At 44.2% G+C, this 21,767-nt stretch overlaps 1 protein-coding gene across 1 annotated transcript in view; it reads left to right on the top strand.

The window, feature by feature from the left end:
* The window catches only part of LOC141073613 (uncharacterized), a 56,049-nt gene that overhangs the window by 5,435 nt on the left and 28,847 nt on the right, over nucleotides 1–21,767 (top strand). The window contains exons 2-5 of the mRNA XM_073560914.1: nucleotides 818–954; nucleotides 4,046–4,234; nucleotides 4,311–4,434; nucleotides 4,907–5,010. Of these exons, the coding sequence (XP_073417015.1) occupies nucleotides 877–954; nucleotides 4,046–4,234; nucleotides 4,311–4,434; nucleotides 4,907–5,010 (495 nt within the window). The 5' untranslated portion in view covers nucleotides 818–876. The remainder of the gene's footprint in view (nucleotides 1–817; nucleotides 955–4,045; nucleotides 4,235–4,310; nucleotides 4,435–4,906; nucleotides 5,011–21,767) is intronic.

Here is a 21,767-nt window from a genome sequence, read left to right as displayed (position 1 = left end):
CCTGTATAATTGCAGTATGCCAGTAAGATTTCAGTTTGCTTAACGTAAAAGGATATTCAGTAGATCCTTGCTCTGCCATGTCCTTCCTGCTTTCTAGGGGCCGGTGGGTGTACACTCCTCCTTGAGTGACAGTCCGGGTCATTAGCAAATCTGTAGCATTAGCAGAACTTAGCCTGTTGTTCTAGTTCTACACAAACACCTCCAGCTATCAGAGGTTTGTTCTGATTTTACACTGTTTTCACTGTATTGACACATAGAAATAACAGGGCATTTGGAAAAGCACACAGCTCAGGATAGTGTAAGCCTTGATTAGTAGAATTGCTCAGAAAGCAGCCAATGAGGTGGGTTGATGATTTTGCAAGATTTATCACAGCAGCTTGTCAGGAGCTCAGAGGGAGGGGCAATTTAACCGCTGTATAGAGATCGATGTGCTGGAGGGAGGTGGCTGGTATGTTAGGAGTTAACTCCTTTCCTGGAATATGTAACTTCCATGAACAATTGGCCAAACTATAGAGGCTGATCTCCATGGAAACAAGCTGTACACTATATAAGATAAAAGCGCACCCATGCAGGAGAATGACACTAGATAGAAAGAGCAAGTAAATTGCAAACTTGCTTATATTCATGTTGTTTAGCTAACTAAAGCAATTTAATTGCAATGAGAATATATTTTTGAAGGGATTCAATAATCAAGATATGTTTTACCCAGGGAAAACGTATTTGCATCAGCCAGATGCCCAAAATGATTTTTTAAATTCTAAGCTGTATTAATTCTAATAAAAAAAGAAAGGGGTAACCACTCTTTTTCTTCTTCCAGAGAGAGGTGCCTTCCGCCCCCTACCATCAGGACTCCAGTCCACTCTCAGGGTCTTCAGGATGGATGTGGACGGCAGTCAGCTGAATGATGGTGCATTAAAGCTTGCTTTAGAGATCATGTTCCTGCTGACGGGAGAGGTGAGGGATTCAAGGAGTATGAGAAATCCAATTCTTTTGAGTCCCTTCTCTTTCTTGACTTGTACAGACACTCTTTTGTTGTTTTTTTTTTTTTTCTCCAAATTGGCACATGCGAGTCATGCATTTTGTGCTAAGACTTGTCTTTAACTGCTTTTAAGACTTTTCAGCAGAATATGAGCCAGTATGACTGACATATATATAATTACTTCAGTGGCGACTGGAATACAGTCTGTCAAATTTTGTGACTTTTGTTTTTTAAATTACATTTTATGAATCTGCAAAAAAAGCTACATTGCTCTAAAAATCAGAAACCCAACCCATAAAAGATAACTTGGGGGGGGGGGGGGGGGGGGGAAGGCGAAAATTGTTTTATGGATTTGTCCCAACTCAAAAAGTAATTAATTGAGAAATATTCACACCAAAAAAAAATAAAAAATGCAATGATGATGTCAGGCCCATAGACTTCTGCTGTGCATTGTAATTTAGTGGAGCTAATCTGCAGCTTTTCATCCCAAAATCCACAGGAATGATGGTTTTAAAATCCATAGTATGTTCATTATTCCGTGTAAACATTTTACGTGACGCATTCAGAAAAGTAGCTTGTTCAAGTACATGCACACCTAAATACTGACGGATCCCCTGTGTGTAAACAGGTACTTATGGTTGGCATTAAAAAATGCCATCTGAATGGTCCTGAAATGTTGCGATCGGGGTGCCATCCTGTGTAGACGGGGTGGGAAGTGCTAGTGAGAGCAGTCTCAGAAGTAATCTCCGTAGAGAACACCGCACGCTCCAATCTTCAACTCGTGTCATTCAGTTTAATTTTCAGGTTCCATGTAATCCAATGAAGACTATAAGTTCACTTAGCTACACAGTAGATATCTGCTTCTTTTGGGTCAAAGGACTCACGGTCACAGAGCGCAGGTATAGAAAGGCGTGGAGCATTTGCAGCAATATGAGGGCGAGATAAAGTCTCAGGATGAGCCGAAACGTCACATGCGCAAAGTCTGTGAACCACAGCAAGCTGAAATCTATGGTGTCTCCATATGACTCTTAAAGGGGTTGTCCACTAATTGAACAACCCCCTTCTCATCACCATAGTTTCCCCATATAAAACAACCTATACGCTCCCCAGCAGCAGGCTCCTTTCCATCGATGTCGGCAGCTGCTCTCCCGGGGCTCACATTATGTCACGTGAACCCTGCAGCCATTGAGTGGCTGCTTCACTCTCATTTCCTTCGGATGAAACCGACACTCAGAAGAAGTGAGAACGTGCTGCTGCTCTCTGACTACGTACTGATGCCGGTTACATCCGAAGGTAGTGAGAATGATGCCGCCACTCAATGGATTCAGGGCTTGCGTGACATAATGTGAGCCCCGGGAGAGCAGGCGCCAACATTGCTGGAACGGAGCCACTGCTGAGGTAGGTATAAAAGCTGTCATAGTGTCTGCCATTACTACCTCTTGTGGTCGACATTCCACAGTCTTACTGCTCTAACTGTAAAGAACCTTTTCCTATTTAGCTGCAGGAATCGCCTTTCTTCCATCCATAATGAGTTCCCGTATGAAAGCGTTCATGAAACTGAATTCCTAGCATCCTCCGAAAACATGTAGTGAAATAAAAATATAACCTTTTAAAAATAAATAAAAAATAAAAATAAAAAAAGTACATAAATAAAAAGGCTCCTAAGTTCTTACGTGTTTCTGTTTACAGTAAATGAATACCTATTTACTATGAATATGGTTCCATGTGATCCGAAACACACAAGAACTTAGGAGCCTTTATAATCATGCACAGTTATTTCTGTCATGATCCATTAAAATTCTATATCACAGACCTTTTCCCATAACTCACCTGGGATCTGGCTTGTTGCCTTTTTTTCTTGCACAACTATCATGAGCTGGATCGTCCTTCTCCCCCTTCCTTAGTATTACTTGTCCCATACATTTTTACTATCTGCTGATCTTTTTGTCCTCCTACCTCTGATCTTTTGCATAGTTGCAGCATTATGGCTCCTATAAAAAAAAAAAATACTAAGAACGCATATTTAAACGCACTTTTGCTTTTTCACTTATTTAGTTATAGCAGGTTTATGTTTATTTTGCTTCTTGTAGAGTTTTTTTCCATTATGACTCCTATGCCCATTTCTGTAGTACTTGGGGAAGAACGTGCTAGGAACATAGAGAGAGCACATGTTCTAGGAGATGAGGATTAATCATGGCTTTCACTTAAAGGGAAATTGTCACCCCCCCCCCCCCAGGCGTTTTTAAGTAAAAGAGCCACCTTGTGCATTCTTTCAAGGTGGTTCCTTTATTTAGCATCCCTTCCACTGCCGAAATAATTGTTTTTAAAATTGGTCAGACATACCTTAAGTTTGACCGGGGGGGCAGGCCTCCCCCCCCCCCCCCCGGACACAGACACCTCACATCCGACAGTCGTGTCCTGCTTTTGAATTTGGCGCCGCCTCCTCAGGGTTCATTTTTTTTTCTCACGCCTGCGCTGTAATATTCTTTCTTGGGCATTCACAGTTAGCGCTGCCCGTCCTATGACATCACATGACGTCACCACAGGTCCTACTGCACCACTGCTCTGCTGAGCTCTGCCCCTGCTGGTCACATGGTGCTGATGTCATCACAGGTCCTGCTGCACCACTGCTCTGCTGAGCTAAGCCCCTCCTGGTCACATGGTGTCACATCATGTGATGTCATAGGACGGGCAGCGCTAACTGCGCATGCCCAAGAAAGAATATTACAGCGCAGGCATGAGATAAAGAAATGAACGCTGAGGAGGCGGCGCCAAATTCAAAAGCAGGACATGACTGACGGATGTGAGGTGTCTGTGTTCGGGGGGGGGGGGGGAGACCTGCCCCCCAGTCAAACTTCAGGTATGTCTGATCAATTTTAAAAACGATTATTTTGGCGGTGGAAGGGACGCCAAATAAAAGAGCCACCTTGCCTTGACAAAATGCAGCATTAGTGCTGCACAAGGTGGCTCTTTTACTTAAAAACGCCTGACAGGTTCCCTTTAAGTAAAAGGCACAGATAAATGGCCTATATCCGTTTTATAGTAAGTAATGTTGTTTTCTGTTAGGTTTATATCATCATTAAAAAGCTTGGTGATGGTGCAACGTCGGGCAGTATTCCCCATGTGTCCGAAGGCTGGAGCCTGGCCCAGAACACACTCCTGGTGCCTTCACCTCACTCCGAGACAAATGAGAAGAGCAGCGATGAGAAAATCCTAGAGCTCACCAAAAAGATCATCGCACTGCTGACCAGAGAGGTGAGTGATGCTGGGACCTTCTGTGCTTACACCAGGGCAAGAGTCTGGATGGTGACCGTGTCGTTGCATTTGACAGGTTCCTATGAGGAGTCAAGATGTCACTGTCTATTTCTCTATGGAGGAATGGGAGTACTTAGAAGAACACAATGATTTCTACAGAGACATCACAATGGACTATCAGCAGACCTTCATATCAACAGGTAGGAGGAGAGCTCGATGTACGGACAGAGACCTTGATTCCAGCGATGTGACCTGCGTGTTGTCTTTTTTATGCCATCAGTGTTTTATTTCCTGCAGATTTACCAGTTCTCTAAGTACTGATCTCTTTATAACTCTATTCCCACCACTGTTTGGCAGATTTCTGTGTACACTGTGCATTGACAGAAAGCTGCTAATCGGTGGTGTGGTTAGATTAGGAGACACAAGACATCTAGTCCTGTAGTGATGATTTCCTGCTGAAAAAAAACACTTATTGAAACAGCAACACACAGACTAGCAAGTGACACATCCCTGGAATCAGGGTCTCAGCCCCTACATCTGCTGCTCTCAGATTACATTGCTTAAACCTTCCGACATATTTCTTTTAAAGAAGTGAGCAGTTTTGTGGGGAACATATATAACACACACCATGTGATGGTCACACATAATTTGGTTACCCGTGTGTTGCTACAGATGGTTCCGTTTGGACAAATACAGAACCAGAGGCACGTCCCGTTCTTCCTCAGTCTTGCCAGGAAAATCACAATGGCACACAAGATCAGCAGGTGGTTTTAATGGTAAGTATTTCACAAGCTCAGTCTTCATTGTATGGCATATTCATATTTTTGGATGCTCTGAACTTGTGAGGAAAAAAAATTTGGAATTCATGTTTGCTGGCAAATTAGATTATCCCCTTCACGACTGATGAGATTTATTTACGTCATCGTCCGTGTTTCTGCCTTTGATGCGGGCTTACCTACTAAGCCCGCATCTTTCCTCTCACTTGATGGCTGAATTAATCTGCCTTTTAGTGCCCCTAACAGCTGCGGGTGGATCCTAACCAGCGAAATGCCGATGTCAATAACTGACAGCAGCATTTAACACACGCGTAGGAAGCACCTCTTTTGCCCCATTAAAAATAAAACAATTAAAAATACACATTTGGTATCGCGATGTTCATAGATGTCAAATCTATCAACATATAAAAGAAATTAATCTGATTGGTAAATGGTGTAACAAGAAAAAAAATCAGAACCAATGAATTACGATTTATTTTTTGATCGCCGCAGCATTGCACTAAAATGCAATAAGAGGCGGTCAAAACATGTCTACCCCAAAATGGTATCCGTGAAAATGACAGCTCAGGGAGCAAAAAATTAGCCCTCATCTAACCCCAGACCATGAAAAGTGAAAACTTTATGGGTGTCGGAATATTGCGACAAAAGTGAAATGTTTTGGTTTTTGTTTTATTTGACAAATTTTGAAAAATGTTTTCACCACTTAAATAAAACAAACTATATGCATGTTTGGCATCTGCATACTTGTGAAGGGGTTAACGCGAACGTCTCGGTAGGATTTACCCCCCCCCCAACCTTTCAGTCATTTCTTCTCTCTTTTTTTTTTTTTTATTTTAAACATCTTTTTATTAAGTTTCAAATGCATTCAAGAAGAACATATAAAACTAACGGATATACTGTATGTAACAGAGCATTTGAATACAAGAAAATCGTTCAGTAGTTAATCAATTACAGGTAGTATGACGACATTTGGTTTCAAACAAAATCTCTTTTCATGTAAAGCTAGTATTTAGTAATTAAAAGAAAACAGATTTCCTTACAGTATGACTGTACTGTTCTAACTCAAGATTTTCATCATTTCGAAGAATTCATGCCTGTACATATAATCCTATTTCTTTTAAGTATTAAGGTAAAAGTGAGGAAGGTGTAGGGGGAGAGAAGGATAGGTTGATAGAGTCTTCCAAACAGGGGGGAAGGTGGAGATGGTAGCTGATTCCAACATAAGGCTATGTGCACACGCTGCGGATTGGTCTGCGGATTTGTATCTGCGGAACCGCAGGTAAAACCGCAGGTAAAATGACCTGCGGATTGGCCTGCGGTTTATCACCTCTACAATGGAGGAGATGGTAAACCGCAGCAGAATCCGCAGAAAAGAAGTGACATGTCATTTCTTTCTGCGGATTGAAAACCGCAGCTTTTCCGCAGTTAAAAATCCGCAGCATGTGCACAGCAGAATGTAAATCCCATAGGATAACATGCTACTGTACACTGTCTGCAGAACTGCTGCAGATCCGCAGAGGCCAAAACCGCAGCGGATCCGCAGCAAAAACCGCAGCGTGTGCACATACAGAAGGCCTATAGGGATAGTAGTGTGAGTCACATATTACACAGCTCACCTTTCAGTCGAGATCCGGGATCACCTTCCAGAATACTTCAGTTACTCAGTGCTCTTGAACTTTGAATATTCATCTGTTTCCCTATATGATACCCATGGGGCTCAAGTCTCCCTAAATTTAGCAGTCAAAAGGTGTGAAAATGCCACTATTTCTTCTATATAATATAGCTGATCCACTTTTTGTAACCACGCTGAGATACTCGGACAGCTTTGGGAACGTCAGTTTGGAGGTATAAGTAGTTTGGCAGCCGCCACCAAGAATATTAATAGAGATTTGTACTTTGTTTGCTGGAAATCACTAGATTAATTGAGGAAGTTGAGGTTCGGTTGTAGTGGTTTTGTAAGTCCGCATATTTTAGTTGTAATTCTCATAACTTCGCCCCAAAATGGCCTTATCTTATCACAGGACCACCAGAGGTGTAGAAACATCTCCCTATTCAAAGAGCATCTCCAGCAGGTTGGTGGGACACTGGGGCACCATACATGAGTTGCCGCCGTAGTGGTATACCATCTTGTGATGACCTTGTATGAGTTTTCTTGAACTCTTAACACAATTGGATGGGCCATAAGAGTTTTTGTAAATACGTTCAACTTCCCAATCTTGTAGCTCGATGCACAATTCTTCCTCCCAAGCTCGTATATAAGCCCGTTTTACAGGAATTGAGTAACTCGAGTGTCTGATACAGCTTTGCCAATACACCTTTGGCTGTTTATTCTGGGTTAGTAACGATTCAAAAATCGTCAACTTCCTGGTTAGGATTCCAGGTTGCAGATACAACCCCATAGCTTTTTTGAGTCTATTATAGTGTAGAAAGTTAAGATGGTATTTTGGGAACTTATTATGTAAGTCTTGTAACGAAAGTAGCGTGCCATCCGTCATAAGAGCGTCCACATTGTCTCTAATCAGGTGTAGGGAATCTGTGGATTTAGTGTTGGTCTGGTCTAAGTACAGTCCTGGTAGATCCGTCACCTCTAGCCAGACCAGAGTCATGGGAGTTGCATAAATGAAGTGGAATAGTTTGCCCAAGTTTGTGCTATATATCTGGTAATAGCATTGGGTATGTCTAGTTTATAAATAAACTCTTTGGATGCATGTAAAATGGTAGTAATCAGTATTGATATTGTGTCCTCTGCTGTCTTTGTCCATAGTTTTTGTTTGTGGCTCCTTGCCCAATCTGTCAGGAACACCGCACTGTACTTGCTCACTGAGCCAATGCGCGTGTCCTGAGTGTCAGGATCCTATCAGCGCCGGCGTGCAACCTCCGCTGAGCAGGGACTCACCCGCACTGTAGGGGTAAACAGCCAGAAAGTACCGATGCACAGGACCTGTGGATGCTGAAGTTTAGCAAGAAGACACGGGACCTACGGTCATGTGACTGCAAGGGGCGGGGCTTAGCGTCCTGCTTAGTGAGATGGAAAGACACTATACAGAATCACTGAGTCAGGCAAAACGGGGTTCATACACAGAGATAGCCGTAACGTACCAAGGATGAGACAGAGCGGATAGTCGGGGCCAAGCAGCAGTCAAAACCAAACAAACATAGAAGGTACCAAGCAGAATCCAAAGCAATATCCAGAGAACAGACCGAGTCATACACAGATAATCAAGCAACCAGAACACAGCAAAAACACACTCAGGGGTCACCACACTATGCCAAGGGCAAGAGTATAACTGACAGCGATGAGAGCGTCCTTAGGCTATAAGAAGCCTCTGGGAGAGGCCACAATCATAGCCCCAGGTGTGCAGGTAAGCCTGCACCGGTATCACAACCTTTAACCCCAGAAATGCCAGTCATCAGCACTGGATCCAGACATTAACCCCACGTGTGCGAGTCAAACCCGCACTGAGATCATGACAGTACCCCCTCTCAACGGGGGCCTCTGGACCCCCAGGCTTGCCCGGGTACTTAGCATGGAAAGCCCGCACCAGGCGATCAGCATGCATCAACCGGGCCGGTACCCAGGACCTGTCTTCCGGTCCATACCCCTTCCAATGAACCAGGTACTGTACCGACCGCCGTACCAACCTGGAATCTACGATATGACCAACCTCGTACTCCACCTGCCCCTCGACCAAAACAGGAGAAGCAGCAGACTCGGAGTCTCCCCGGACTGCTTCAAAAGGTTTCAGTAGAGATTTGTGGAAGACGTTAGGGATCTTGAAAGAGGGTGGAAGGCACAGCCTATACGCCACTGGATTGATTTTTTTCCACAATCTTGTATGGGCCAATGAATTTGGTCCCCAACTTGGCTGAAGGAACCTTCAACTTAATGTTTCGAGTGGAGAGCCAAACCTTGTCTCCAACCTGAAACGTGGGCCCTAGTGTTCGTTTCCTGTCCGCGAAAAACTTATACCTGCCCTGAGACCTAGATATACTCCGCTGAACTTCTGCCCACGTATTCTGTAATCGCTGAACAGAGCCCTCAGCCCCGGGACACCCCGAGTCCAGACGAGAAAACTCACCAAAATGAGGACTGAACCCATAATTGATCAAAAAAGGAGTCATACCCGTGGATTGACTCACCCGACTATTGAAGGCAAATTCAGCCAACGGCAGTGCATCGCACCAGTCATTCTGTCTAGCAGAGGTTAGACACCTGAGGATCTGTTCCAGGGACTGGTTAGTGCGCTCCGTCTGACCATTGCTCTCAGGATGGTATGCAGACGAAAAGGACAGAGACATCTCTAATTTTTTGCAGAAAGCACGCCAAAACTTAGCCACAAACTGCACACCACGATCAGACACCACATTCAGGGGTACCCCATGCAACCGGATCACATGCTGCACAAACAACCTGGACAACGTCTCAGCTGACGGTAGTGCGGACAGGGGTACAAAATGAGCCTGCTTAGAAAATCTGTCCACCACTACCCATACCACTGTATTACCCTTAGATGGAGGGAGATTGGTAATAAAATCCATGGATAAGTGAGTCCATGGTCTTTCGGGCACTGCCAAGGGCATCAGCTCCCCTGCCGGCCGGCTATGAGAGCTTTTAGAACGAGCGCAGACCCCACAACCAGCAATGAATTTTTTTATGTCCAAACCAAGGGTAGGCCACCAAAAGATCCTAGCCACCGCCAGACGTGTGGCTGAAATACCTGGGTGAGCACTCAGCTTGGATTCATGGAACTCCTGCAAGAGTTTCAGGCAAAGTTGCTCTGGGACAAACAATTTCCCCTCCGGCTTGGCCGCCGGGGCCCGCGACTGGGCCCCCTGAATCTCCCGTTCCAATTCAGATGAGACCTCTGCTATCACAACCCCTGGGTGAAGAATGGAGGACGGTGGCTCAGGGGGCGACACCGGCTGAAAACTGCGCGATAAGGCGCAGGCTTGACATTCTTAAGACCCTGTACGAAATGTAATCGTAAACTGAAAACGGGGAAAAAAAAGTGACCAACGGGCCTGTCTGGGCGTTAGTCTTTTAGCAGACTCAATGTATGACAAATTTTTGTGATCCGTGATCACCGTAACCGGGTGACTGGCCCCCTCCAAAAAGTGCCTCCATTCTTCAAACGCCAATTTGACCGCAAGAAGCTCTCTATTGCCTACGTCGTAATTTCTTTCCGCAGCAGAGAACTTCTTGGAAAAGAAAGCACAAGGCCTGAGGTTGGTTAGAGTGGCAGGCCCTTGGGACAACACCACTCCCACCTCAGAGGCGTCCACTTCCACGACGAATGGTTTGGACTGATCTGGCTGTACTAACACAGGAGCAGACATAAAGCTTCTTTTCAGGGTCGCAAAGGCCTCTTTTACGAGCGAAGACCAGTTTATCACATCCGCACCTTTACAAGTAAGATCTGTGAGTGGTTTGACCACCTGTGAAAACCCCCGAATAAATTTACGGTAATAATTGGCGAACCCCAAGAAGCGCTGAAGACCCTTAAGGTCTCGGGGTTGCACCCAATCCGCAGTGGCCTGCACCTTCTTGGGGTCCATGCGAAAACCCTCACAGGACACAATTAATCCCAAAAAAGACAATTCTTGAACAAAAAACACACATTTCTCCAATTTGGCATACAGATGATTTTCCCTCAGTCTTTGGAGAATGGTTCGTACATGATTCAGATGAGATTGACTGTCGTGTGAGTATATCAGAATATCGTCTAAGTAAATGACAACAAAACGACCAATGAGATCCGAGAATACCACGTTGATGAAATTCTGAAATATGGCTGGGGCATTGGTAAGACCAAACGGCATGACTAAATTTTCAAACAGTCCCTCGGTCGTGAGGAACGCGGTTTTCCATTCATCCCCCTCCCGGACCCTTATCAAATTATATGCCCCCCGAAGATCCAGTTTGGAGAACCATTTTGCCCGTGAAAGTTGGTTACACAAGTCGAGAATCAACGGAAGGGGGTACGTATTTTGTACAGTAATCTTGTTCAGCTCACGAAAATCGAGGCAGGGACGTAAATCACCATCTTTTTTCTTAACAAAAAAACCCCTGCCGCCACAGGTGAGACTGAGGGACATATGTGTCCTTTGCGAAGACTCTCAGCAATGTAATCTTTCATGGCCAAGCGCTCAGGGCCAGATAAATTAAACAGACAGGCTTTAGGCAATTTAGCCCCCGGGACTAACTCGATAGCGCAGTCAAAGGGTCTATGTGGCGGCAACGTCTCGGCCTCGCTTTCAGAGAGCACATCTTTGAATTCTTTCAGGTACTCCGGAATACCTTCCAGCTCGACAGATGACACAGATACAGATTTAACAGGTTCAACCAATAGTGCAGACTTATCACATAACATCGAATCATTAAACCCCCACTGAACAATCTCCCCCGTTTTCCAGTTAATGACTGGGTTATGGCGTTGTAACCAGGGCATGCCCAACACCAATCCTGCTGGTAGATTGTCCAGAACCAAACAACTTAATTTTTCCACATGGGTAGCGCCCACTTTGAGTGAAAACAAGTCAGACATAAAGAGAATTCCCTCTTTAGTGAGGGGGGAGGAGTCAACGGCCACCACTTTGATCGGAACCTTAAGTCTAACTGTCCCTATCTTACAGCGTGTGACCAATTGGGAGTCAGTGAGATTGATGGATGATCCGCAGTCCACGAAAGCTGTAGAGGGAAAGCAACAATCGTCCACTAACAGTTCCACATGAAGCAACACCTTAGAAAATGAGGAAAAGGGTACCTGAGGGTCTGAGTAGTCTCCCCGCTGACTACCCAGACCTAGTCGTTTCCCGTCGACCGGGTTGAGGATGGACAATCAGGACACTCCCTTTTCCAATGTCCCGTTTTACCACAGTAGAAGCATAACTGCTTTTCTCTCCGGCGTTGTCTCTCCTTTTCCTTCAGGGAGAGAGCCCCTACGTCCATGGGTACAGAAACAGTCTTCTTTTTCCACTAGGGAACAATGGAGTCTCCGCCTGCATCACCCCCCTGGCCCACAGCCTGCGGTCCATCCGGACGGCCTGGGTCATGGCGTCCTCAAGAGAGTTAGGTGGGGGATGTAATGCCGAGGCATCCTGTAACCGCTCGGACAAGCCTCTGCGAAAGAGTCCTCGGAGTGCGGCGGCGTCCCAAGAGACCTCTGCGGCCCAGCGGCGGAATTCTGTGCAAAACCACTCAGCCGAGTGTTTCCCCTGACAGACACTCATCACCATGTCCTCTGCCAATCGCACTTGGTCAGGCTCATCATAAATGTGCCCGAGGGCCTCAAAAAACGCATTCACAGACACTCTCTCAGGGGCAGTGGGTGGAAGGGAGAAAGCCCAAGCTTGTGGGGACCCTCTTAACAGAGACATAATGACCCCTACCTTCTGACTGTCGTCCCCAGAGGAACGTGGCCTCAAACTAAAGAAGAGTTTGCACCCCTCCGTGAAGACCCTGAACTCCTTTTTTGTTCCCAGAAAAAAAATCAGGCAGTTTAACAGGTGGTTCTGGGGACACCAAAACAACATCACTCGCCCCAGCCCCCAGAGACCCAGCAGCTAAAGCCCCCCGCACTGTCTCAGGAACCTGCTGCTGAGAACGAGCCAGAGCTTGCTGCTCCAGAGATAAACCCTGAAACATCTGACTCAGATTTTTCATTTGCTCAGCAAGAGAGTGTATGGGATCCATATTTCTCAGCAGAGATAAAAAAAAAAATAAAAAAAAATTAATGGTCAGTTATAATGTCAGGAACACCGCACTGTACTTGCTCACTGAGCCAGTGCGCATGTCCTGAGTGTCAGGATCCTGTCAGCGCTGGCGTGCAGCCTCCGCTGAGCAGGGACTCACCCGCACTGTAGGGGTACCGGGGTCAGGTACAGCCAGAAAGTACCGATGCACAGGACCTGTGGATGCTGAAGTTTAGCAAGCAGACACAGGACCTATAGTCATGTGACTGCAAGGGGGCGGGGCTTAGCGTCCTGCTTAGTGAGATGGAAAGACACTATACAGAATCACTCAGAGTCAGGCAAAACGGGGTTCATACACAGAAATAGCAGTAACGTACCAGAGATGAGACAGAACGGATAGTCAGGGCCAAGCAGTGTCAAAAGCAAACAGACATAGAAGGTACCAAGCAGAATCCAAGCAATATCCAGAGAACAGACCGAGCCATACACAGATTATCAAGCAACCAGAACACAGCACTAACACACTCAGGGGTCACCACACTATGCCAAGGGCAAGAGTATAACTGACAGAGATGGGAGCGTCCTGAGGCTATAAGAAGCCTCTCCCAGAACCAGGGAGAGGCCACAGTCATAGCCCCAGGTGTGCAGGTAAGCCTGCATCGGGATCACAACCTTTAACCCCAGAAATGCCAGTCATCAGCACTGGTTCCAGACATTAACCCCACGTGTGCGAGTCAAACCCGCACTGAGATCATGACACAATCTATTATTAAAGACAGTGTTGCTGCTATGTGATATTTTTGTGGGTCAGAAACTCCCATACCTCCTCTTGTTCTAGGTAGTGAAAGTGTTCTAAAACTGAGTCTAGGTTTGGAGTCTTTCCAAATATACATCCCAAAAATGGAACGCACCCTTTGAAAAAATGTGGCTGGTATTTTAATAGGGAGCATTTTTGATATGTAACTGAACTTGGGTAATATGAAGCTTTTTAATAAGTTTTTCCGCCCCATCCAGGATACAAAAGGCGCTCTCCATGTCCTTATTGATTCTAACGTGGAGTTTAGTAATGGTAGGTAATTAAGTGCAAACAGTGAGTGCCAGTGAGGACTTATTTTAATCCTTAGGTAGCTGATGTGGCTCGAGTTCCATCTAATTGGGAATTTGGACTTGATTTCCTGGAGTGTCGAGCTCTGGACATTCATACTCATCACTTCTGATTTATCAAGGTTTATTTTAAAATTTGAGAGACCTCCAAATTTTTCAAACAACTCTAGCACTGCTGGTATTTCTCTATTCGGATTAGTCAATAGCGGTAACAAGTCATCGGCGAAGGCTGCCTACCACATGAGATGTCCCCATAATCTGAATCCCATAATATCCGGGTGTTGTCTAATGCTTTGGGTCAACACTTTGTCTCCATGTGCAAAAATTTTATGCTTCCATTTCGTGAAAGTTTTAATTGAATCTTTGTTCATCAAATCTTTTAGGGTTTGTCTCTTTTGCGACAAAAGGGCCAAGGTATTGGGGATTTGTGTTTGCTTATGATTTTTCTGAAGGAGCTGGATTTCCTTATACAAGGAGTCCAAATTTGTTTGCTTTAATTTCTTCCGGTGTGAGGCTATTGAGATCATCTCCCCCCTTATCACAGCCTTGTGTGCTTCCCAAACAATAGGGAATTGTATTTGATCTTGCGTGTTAAGCTCGAAATATGCTTGTAGCGATTCTTTTATCTTATCTTTAAAAGGCTGTTCAGTCAGGAGAGACTCATTCAACCTCCTCGTGTAGTTTGTTAAATTAATGCTGCTGTTGTGGCTGTGTATCGGCGCATGCGCCACCCACGCATCCGGGTCAGATGTCATCAGAGAGGGCGCCACAACAGGGAGCGACGTGCCGGACCCGACATCGCGACCCACGTGGGCGGAGACATTAGGACCGCCCACCGCAGTTATTTGGTACCGTCATCCGAGGACATGCCCAAAGCCGAGGGCACATGCACACCAGCCGAAAAATAGATATAGCGCAAACGTCCAGGACTCTCCCACACAAAATGTACCACCATATATCTCCATTTATATAAATAGCATATTAAGTGTAATCATAGGGTATAAATTAAACATCTTAATGGTCAAAATGTGCATCAGTGCCAAAAAAAGAAAAAATGCAAAAAAATAAGCATGAATAACGTGACAGATATGCTGGTAAATAGTGGCAAAATATACAAAGGGTTTAGTGCAAATATACAAATGACTTATGAAAAAATAATGTACGTGTTTAACACCTTCCTGACATCAGACGTACTATCCCGTCCATGGGACCCGGGCCCCTATGCCCATGGACGGGATAGTACGTCTACCGCGATCAGCGGCGCCCACGTGGTGAGCGCCGCTGATCGCGGCCGGGTGTCAGCTGATTATCACAGCTGACACCCGGCACAATGTGTCAGGGGCGGTCACGGACCGCCCCAGACACGTTAACCCCTTGCACACCGCGATCAAACATGCGCAATGTGCAGCACACAGCACAATGTGCAGCGCTGCTGCCGGGGGCTCCTTTCCTGCAGGCCCCCGAATCCAAGATGGCAACGGGGGCCTGCAGGAAGCTGGCTTCCTCAGTGCCTGCAAAGCGCAGGCATGAGGAAGCCTTGTGCACTGCCTGTGACAGATCCCTGATCTGTCACAGTGATCTGTGATGTGACAGATCAGCGATCTGTCACAGAACAGTGATGTCCCACCTGGGACTATTTAATAAAGTAAAATAAAAATAAAGTGTTAAAATAATTTAAATAAAATCGCCAAATAAGTTACAAAAAAAAAAAAATATTCCCCCAAATAAATCCATTTTTTGAAAATAAAAAAAAAACAAAACAATGAAAGTACACATATTGGGTATCGCCGCGTCCGTAACGATCCGCCCTATAAAACTGTCCCATTAGTTAACCCCTTTAGCGAACCCCTTAAAAAATAAAAAACGAAGCAAAAAATAATGATTTATTGTCATACCGCCAAACAAAAAGTGTAATAACGCGCAATCAAAAAGACGCATATAAATATCCATGGTACCGCTGAAAACGTCATCTTGTCCCGCAAAAAACGAGCCGCCACACAGCATCATCAGCGAAAAAATAAAAAAGTTATAGCTCACAGAATAAATTAATGCAAAAATAATTATTTTTTATATAAAATAGTTTTCATTGCATAAAACCGACAAAACATATAAAAACGACCTAAATGAGGTATCGCTGTAACCGTACAGACCCGAAGAATAAAACTGCTTTATCAATTTTACCGCACGCGGAACGGTGTAAACGCACCCCCCAAAAGAAATTCATGAAACGCTGGTTTTTGTTCATTCTGCGTCCCAAAAATCGGAATAAAAAGCGATCAAAAAATGTCACGTGCCCGAAAATGGTACCAATAAAAACGTCAACTCGTCCCGCAAAAAATAAGACCTCACATGACTCGGTGGGTCAAAATACGGAAAAATTATAGCTCTCAATATGTGGTGATGCAAAAACTATTTTTACAATAAAAAGCGTCTTTTAGCGTGTGACAGCCGCCAAACATAAAAACCGCCATGAATAGTAAATCAAACCCCCCGTTATCACCCCCTTAGTTAGGGAAAAATTATAAAATAAAAAAAATGTATTTATTTCCATTTTTCCATTAGGGTTAGGGCTGAGATTAGGGTTAGGGGTGTGTTGGGGTTCGGGTTGGAGTTAGAATTGGGGGTTTCCACTGTTTGGGCACATCAGGGGCTCTCCAAATGCAACATGGCGTCTGATTTCAATTCCAGCCAATTCTGAGTTGAAAAAGTCATATGGTGCTCCTTCCCTTCCAAGCTCTGCCATGCGCCCAAACAGTGTTTTACCCCCACATGTAGGGTATCAGCCTACTCAGGACAAATTGCAAAACAATTTTTGGGGTCCAATTTCTCCTGTTACCTTAGGAAAATAAAAAATTGGGGGCAAAAATATCATTTTTGTGGAAAAAAATGATTTTGTTATTTTCACGTCCGAGCGTTATAAAATTCTGTGAAGCACTTGGGGGTTCAAAGTGCTCACCACACATCTAGATAAGTTCCGTGGGGGGTCTAGTGTCCAAAATGGGGTCACTTGTGGGGAGTTTCAATAGTTTAGGTACATCAGGGGCTCTCCAAACGCACATGACACCCGCAGACCATTCCATCAAAGTCTGCATTCCAAAACGTCACTACTTCCCTTCCGAGCCCCGACGTGTGTCCATACAGTAGTTTTCTCCCACATATGGGGCGTCAGCGTTATCAGGACAAATTGGACAACAACTTTTGGGGTTCAATTTCTCCTGTTACCCTTGGGAAAATAAAAAAATTGGGGACTAATTGATCATGTTTGTGGAAAAAATACGATTTTTTTATTTTCATGCCCGGGCATTATAAACTTCAGTGAAGCCCTTGGGGGTTCAAAGTGCTCACCTCACATCTAGATAAGTTCCTTAGGGGGTCTAGTTTTCAAAATGGGGTCATTTGTGGGGGGTTTCCACTGTTTAGGTACATTAGGGGCTCTCCAAAGGCAACATGACACCCGCAGACCATTCCATCAAAGTCTGCATTCCAAAACGTGACTACTTCCCTTCCGATCCCCGACGTGTGTCCATACAGTAGTTTTCTCCCACATATGGGGTATCAGCATACTCAGGACAAATTGGACAACGACTTTTGGGGTCCAATTTCTCCTGGTACCCTTGGGAAAATAAAAAAAATGGTGACTAAAAGATCATGTTTGTGGAAAAATTACGAATTTTTTATTTTCACGCCCGGGCGTTATAAACTTCTGTGAAGCACTGGGGGGTTCAAAGTGCTCACCACACATCTAGATAAGTTCCTTAGGGGGTCTAGTTTCCAAAATGGTGTCATTTGTGGGGGGTTTCCACTGTTTTGGTACATCAGGGGTTTTCCAATCGCGACATGGTGTCCGATCTCAATTCCAGCCAAAAACTTCAAATGGCGCTGCTTCCCTTCCGAGCTCTGCCATGCGCCCAAATGTTTACCCCCACATGTGGGGTATCAGCGTACTCAGGACAAATTGCACAATAACTTTTAGGGTCCTGTTACCCTTGGGAAAATAAAAATTGGGGTGAAAAGATCATTTTTGTGGAAAAAATATGATTTTTTTATTGTACCGCTGTACGTTATAAACTTCTGTAAAGCCCTTGTGGGTTCAAAGTTCTCACCACATATCTAGATAAGTTCCTTGGGGGGTCTAGTTTCCAAAATGGGGTCACTTGTAGGGGGTTTCCACTGTTTAGATACATCAGGGACTCTCCAAACGTGACATGGCGTCCGATCTGAATTCCAGCCAATTTTGCATTGAAAAAGTCAAACGGCGCTCCTTCCATTCTGAGCTCTGCCATGCGCCGAAACAGTTGTTCCCCCCCACATATCAGGTATCAGCGTACTCAGGACAAATTGCACAATAACTTTTGCAGTCCAATTTCTCCTGTTACCCTTGGTAAAATAAAAAAAATTGAACCTGAAGTACTTTTTTTGTGAAAAAAAGTTAGATGTTCATTTTTTTAAAAATATTCAAAAAAATTCCTGTGACGCACCTAAAGGGTTAATAAACTTCTTGAATGTGGTTTTGAGCACCTTAAGGGGTGCAGTTTTTAGAATGGTGTCACTTTTGGGTATTTTCTATCATATAGACCCCTCAAAGTGGCTTCAAATGTGATGTGGTCCGTAAAAATAAAATGGTGTTGTAAAAATGAGAAATCGCTGGTCAACTTTTAGCCCTTATAACTTCCTAACAAAAAAAAATTTTGGTTCCAAAATTGTGCTGATGTAAAGTAAACATGTGGGAAATGTTACTTATCAAGTTTTTTGGGTGCCGTATCTCTGTGATTTAAGGGCATAAAAATTCAAAGTTGGAAAATTGCGAAATTTTCATAATTTTCGCCAAATTTCCATTTTTCTCACAAATAAACGCAAGTTATTTGAATGAAATTTTACCACTAACATGAAGTACAATATGTCACGAGAAAACAATGTCAGAATCACCGGGATCCATGGAAGCGTTCCAGAGTTATGACCTCATAAAGGTACAGTGGTCAGAATTGTAAAAATTGGCCCGGTCATGAACGTGCAAACCACCCTTGGGGGTGAAGGGGTTAAACAAAAACAATGTAATGAAAATATAAAGTGCGAAAAAATTGTTAAAAATACAAAAACTCCCATATAAGGACAAAAAATGTAAGAGGCTGCGACAAAAAGTCACAACCATGTAATGTGCAAAATGCAAAAAGAGATTAGACCATGTTAATCAACAAAGTGATCAAAATATCATATAAAATTGTGAATGCAAAAATAAAGTGACATGTTGTATAACAATTTATTAAATATACATTATGACTATATAAAATATGTTTACTGCCTACGATACATAAAAAATGTAAGGGCAGTTACACGCAAAAAAATAAAGGGAAACTGCAAAAAACACATTCAAAAACATTTTTTTGCAAAATCTAAAAAATACCATTAAAGATAAAATTCCCCATAAATATATGGCCTGTCATCATGGTAAATAATGGATAATACCATCAGAGGGCTCTATTGAAACAAAGGATACATTAAATAGAAGGGAGGGGGGAAAAGTGGGAAGGGATAAAGGAAAAAACTAAGTACATATATATATTTTTTAATATATTTTTTAATATTATACTAGCTGAAGAGCCCAGCGCTGCCCGGGCATAGTGACTAACTATGGTTAGTTATAACAAATTATAATTATCCTCCATCCCATAGTCCCGTGCCCATATACCCATCACTCATATCCGCCATTCCATAGTCGAGTGCCCATATACCCATCATACATATCCTCCATCCCATAGTCCCATGCTCATATACCCATCATACATATCCGCCATCCCATAGTCCCGTGCCCATATATCCGTCATACATATCCTCCATCCCATAGTCGAGTGCCCATATACCCATCATACATATCCTCCATCCCATAGTCCAGTGCCCATATACCCATCAGTGATCACACATCCTCCATCCCATAGTCAACCATTATGACATCATAATGAGCAGCGGGGCTTGCAACCTATGATGACATCAGTGTCGCCATGGCAACCATTATGACATCATAATGAGGGGCGGGGCTTGATACACACTTTTTCCCCATTATGTAGAAAGGGGCAAAATTGTTTGGTGAATTGGAACGCGCAGGGTTAAAATTTTGCCTCACAACATAGCCTATGACGCTCTCGGGGTCCAGACGTGTGACTGTGCCAAATTTTGTGGCTGTAGCTGCGATGGTGCGGATGCCAATCCCGGACATATACACACACACACACACACACACACATACACACACTTGAGCTTTATATATTAGATATATTTATTATATTATATATTAAATTATTATTTTATTATATTTTGTTATTACTAACTCCAGAATCTTTATGGGATGGTTCAAGTTTACATAAGTCCCACACAAAAATAATCAAGATATATAAGCTGTGTCCATCCAATACTATCTTTTAGATCCAGAATATGGTGCCAATAGGATATACTCAAAACAACGAGGGAGATCCATCCGAGCTGCGAGGAAAAAGCACATATTAGTATCAAAAAAAACATAAAATAAACACACAACACATAAATAAAATTAGATGCCAAAACACAATAAACAATTAAAATTGTTAAAAATATGAACCAAGTGTGCGGGACCAGAGATCAGATAAAAGGAACAAAGCTTAATGATTCATTTAATCCCTTCGGATGTAAAGTACGTAGGGTCCAAATCCATCTGGCCCAGATACATTCAGCTGTCAGTGTCGCATAACATATTAGAACCTTACTGGTTCACAGATTCTCGGTGTCATAGACCCCTTTCGCCACCAGATGGTGTTCAACCCCTGCGTACCTAAGTGCTATTGCAGTCCGTGTATTATTGAGCTCCAAAAGATAAAAGCTTTCCCACTTTCAGGTACTCGCTGTATCCTTTAGTAGGTTCAGTTACCACAAGAACTCAGCGCCCATCTGCTATTCAGTTTGTAAACCTTGCAATCATTTATGCTCTGTGGTAGTTAAACTCCGTCCCCTTCGCTTCGCTGGGCATCAGTTTTCCTCTTATGCCATGCTGCAAATGAGGGGATTATAAATGATAGTGTGCTCCTCAAGTTTAATATGCAGTAGTTGCAATTTCACAGCGTATATTATCTTACTGTTTCACTTAGAGCAGTGTTCATTTCGGTATGCTGTGCATCACAGCATTCCTGCTATGGCTGCTGCAGCTTGATATACAGTATGTCTGGAAGCTCTGGAGTATGCTGCGGGAGGCAAGCCCTCCCCCGTGCCTCAGGTCTGCCCCTTGATCTCTCTATCAGTGTCACTATGTTGCCGGAGCTCCTGCTCTCTCAGCTGCCCTCTTGTGCCTCTCTAGTCTACACACAGCGCAGGCTAAGACTATGTGCACACGCTGCGGATTGGTCTGCTTATTTTTCCGCGTGGATTTTGCAAAATCCGCAGGTCAAAAGACCTGCGGATTAGTCTGCGGTTTAGCCCTGCGGTTTCACATCTCTACAGTAGAGAAAGTGTGAAACCGCTGCGGAATCCGCACAAAGAATTGACATGCTGCGGATTTTAACCCACAGCAAATCCGCAGCATGTGCACATCGTTTTTTGTTTTTCATAGATTATAATGGTACTGTACAAAGCAGCAGAAACTGCTGCGGATACGCAGGGTCATATCCACAGCAGAATCCGCAGCGTGTGCACATACCCTTAGTCCTGAAAGCAGAGGTTTTTCTCCTGGCCTCCCTGCTGCTCTCCATCCACCGCCCCCCGCCTCAGGGCCCCTTCACCTGACTGTCTCAGCATGCCTTCTGGGCCACACACGGCACTCTGCTCCACCAACCGTTCGTCTCGGGATCCTTCTCAGATAAGCAGGGGGAGAAGCCTGCTCCGGTAAGCGCGCATGTGCGCGGTGTCTACGGTGGTTGGGGGAGGGGGACCAACCGCTTGCCGCTGGTGTCTCTTAGTCAGGGGTCCTTACTGCCGTTCCTCCAGGTGATCACACCCGGGTA

Source organism: Dendrobates tinctorius, unplaced genomic scaffold, assembly GCF_039654945.1.
Source record: "Dendrobates tinctorius isolate UK_male_01 unplaced genomic scaffold, ASM3965494v1 ptg000308l, whole genome shotgun sequence".
NCBI lineage: Eukaryota > Metazoa > Chordata > Amphibia > Anura > Dendrobatidae > Dendrobates > Dendrobates tinctorius.
The sequence above is the reverse complement of the archived record's forward strand: the minus strand, read 5'-3'. Positions and strand labels throughout refer to the sequence as shown.